Here is a 1,805-nt window from a genome sequence, read left to right as displayed (position 1 = left end):
CAGTGAAAGAGAGAGAAAAGGATAAATCACCCCACAGGGGGGATGGCCACACCACAATCCCTTCTCCTTCATGCTCCTCTCGGGATTTTGAACACACACGCACATATACCTAGTACGGTTTTCAAGTCTCTGGCTCTGGGACTTGAACTGCGGTCAGCCATGTGAGAATCCAGTGTTAAATCACTATGCTCTGCTGGCCTCCGAGATTTTTTTTCTTTTCTTTTTTTTTAATGAAAACATGACAGGATTCAGTAACAAAACAGAAATGGAAGGGAACCAGCAGTTAGCATAATGGCTATGTCGCTAGACTCCCACATAGTTGACCGCGGTTCGCGTCCCAGACCCGGTGGCTTAAAACTCACACCGGGTGCATGTGCATGCGTGCCCAAGATCCCGAGAGGAGAATGGAGGAGAAGGGATTGCGGTGTGACCATCCCCCCCTGGGGGGTGATTTCTCGCTTTCTGTCTCTATGTCTCTCTCTGTTTGTCTGGCGAGTGCACGTGCCCTATAGCAAAAACCTCTCAAAAAAGAAATGGAAAATAGAGCAAGGTGAGATGATTAGGGAAGCGTTTGTGGAACAGCAATGCCACTGAGTGGAATACAGGGTTCTGTACAGGGGCCCGATCCTAAGCGGAGAGGACCATTCTGGTCTGGATGTGGCCCACTGGGGATGAGGTGGGGCACTCATGCAGGTAGAGCAGGGGTGTAAGCACTGCTGGGGGGGACGGGCATGTCCTGCAGACCCAGTCCCCTGGGAGGCCCCCTCCTATCTCTGGAAGTTGAGTCGAGCCCGTGCTTTCTCCTAACCGTGGTCTGCATCGCCATCTTCCCCTCTGTGTCCCCGCAGCGGCCTTGCTGCTGTTTCTTTCCACACCTCCAGCCCATCACACAGGAACCTGTTAGTACAGGACCTGCCCTTACTCTGGGGACAGCTTCTGGTCGCCAAAGTAATCCAAGTATCCACAGCGGGATGTGAATCTTGGAAGGACTCAGAAGCGGGGGAATGGGCGTTCTTATCAAAGGTTTTCGGTACTGGGTGTGAGCGTGGGGTGTGCTGATTTCAAACAGGAGAGGGAAGGTTTGATGAGGGGAAGGCTCTCATGTAGTGGCAAACAGCCCAGAGAGAGCAGCTTTGGCATGAATGGCCCACGACTGCATCTCTGTTCATGATGGGTTGTCATTTCGCATTCTGTTCCTCCCGCCCCCAGATTACCCTTGCTCTGGCATGTTGGGGATGGTGTCCGGACTGATCTCTGACTCCCAGATCACAGCGTCCAACCAAGGCGACAGAGACTGGATGCCCGAGAACACCCGCCTGGTCACCAGTCGCTCGGGCTGGGCGCTGCCGCCTGCGCCCCACCCCTACGTGAATGAGTGGCTGCAGGTGGACCTCGGGGAGGAGAAGATCGTGAGGGGCGTCATCATCCAGGGCGGGAAGCACCGCGAGAACAAGGTGTTCATGAGGAAGTTCAAGATCGGCTACAGCAACAACGGCTCGGACTGGAAGATGCTGGCGGAGGACAACAAGCGCAAGGCCAAGGTGAGCCCGGCGGGCGTTCCGGGTCCCCTTAGACCCAGGACTTGCAGCCTCTCTCTGAGGAAGTGTGCATTCTTCTTTCTGCAGCCGTGAGATCAGGGGAGGTGTGTGATGGGTTCAGTGAGACCCCGTCCTTGGGAGACAGGAATAAGGTGCTGAAAGTGACAATTAGAGATAAATCACCTTGCTGTCCCTGTGGGGTGGGACAGACAGCTCAACACCCAGACAGGAGAGCCCAGAGGCCTGGGGACTGACAGCAGGGATCCA

General features: G+C 55.0%; 1 protein-coding gene across 5 annotated transcripts in view; it reads left to right on the top strand.

The window, feature by feature from the left end:
• NRP1 (neuropilin 1) overlaps nucleotides 1-1,805 on the top strand; it is a 173,449-nt gene that overhangs the window by 136,778 nt on the left and 34,866 nt on the right. For all 5 annotated transcript variants that reach the window (XM_014591504.1, XM_006158289.3, XM_006158287.3 and 2 more), the window contains exon 10: nucleotides 1,210-1,541. In XM_014591504.1, the coding sequence (XP_014446990.1) occupies nucleotides 1,210-1,541 (332 nt within the window). The remainder of the gene's footprint in view (nucleotides 1-1,209; nucleotides 1,542-1,805) is intronic.

The sequence above is a fragment of the Tupaia chinensis genome, unplaced genomic scaffold (genome assembly GCF_000334495.1).
Source record: "Tupaia chinensis unplaced genomic scaffold, TupChi_1.0 Scaffold000578_2, whole genome shotgun sequence".
NCBI lineage: Eukaryota > Metazoa > Chordata > Mammalia > Scandentia > Tupaiidae > Tupaia > Tupaia belangeri.
Note: the sequence above shows the minus strand (reverse complement) of the source record. Positions and strands in the feature narration are given on the sequence as shown.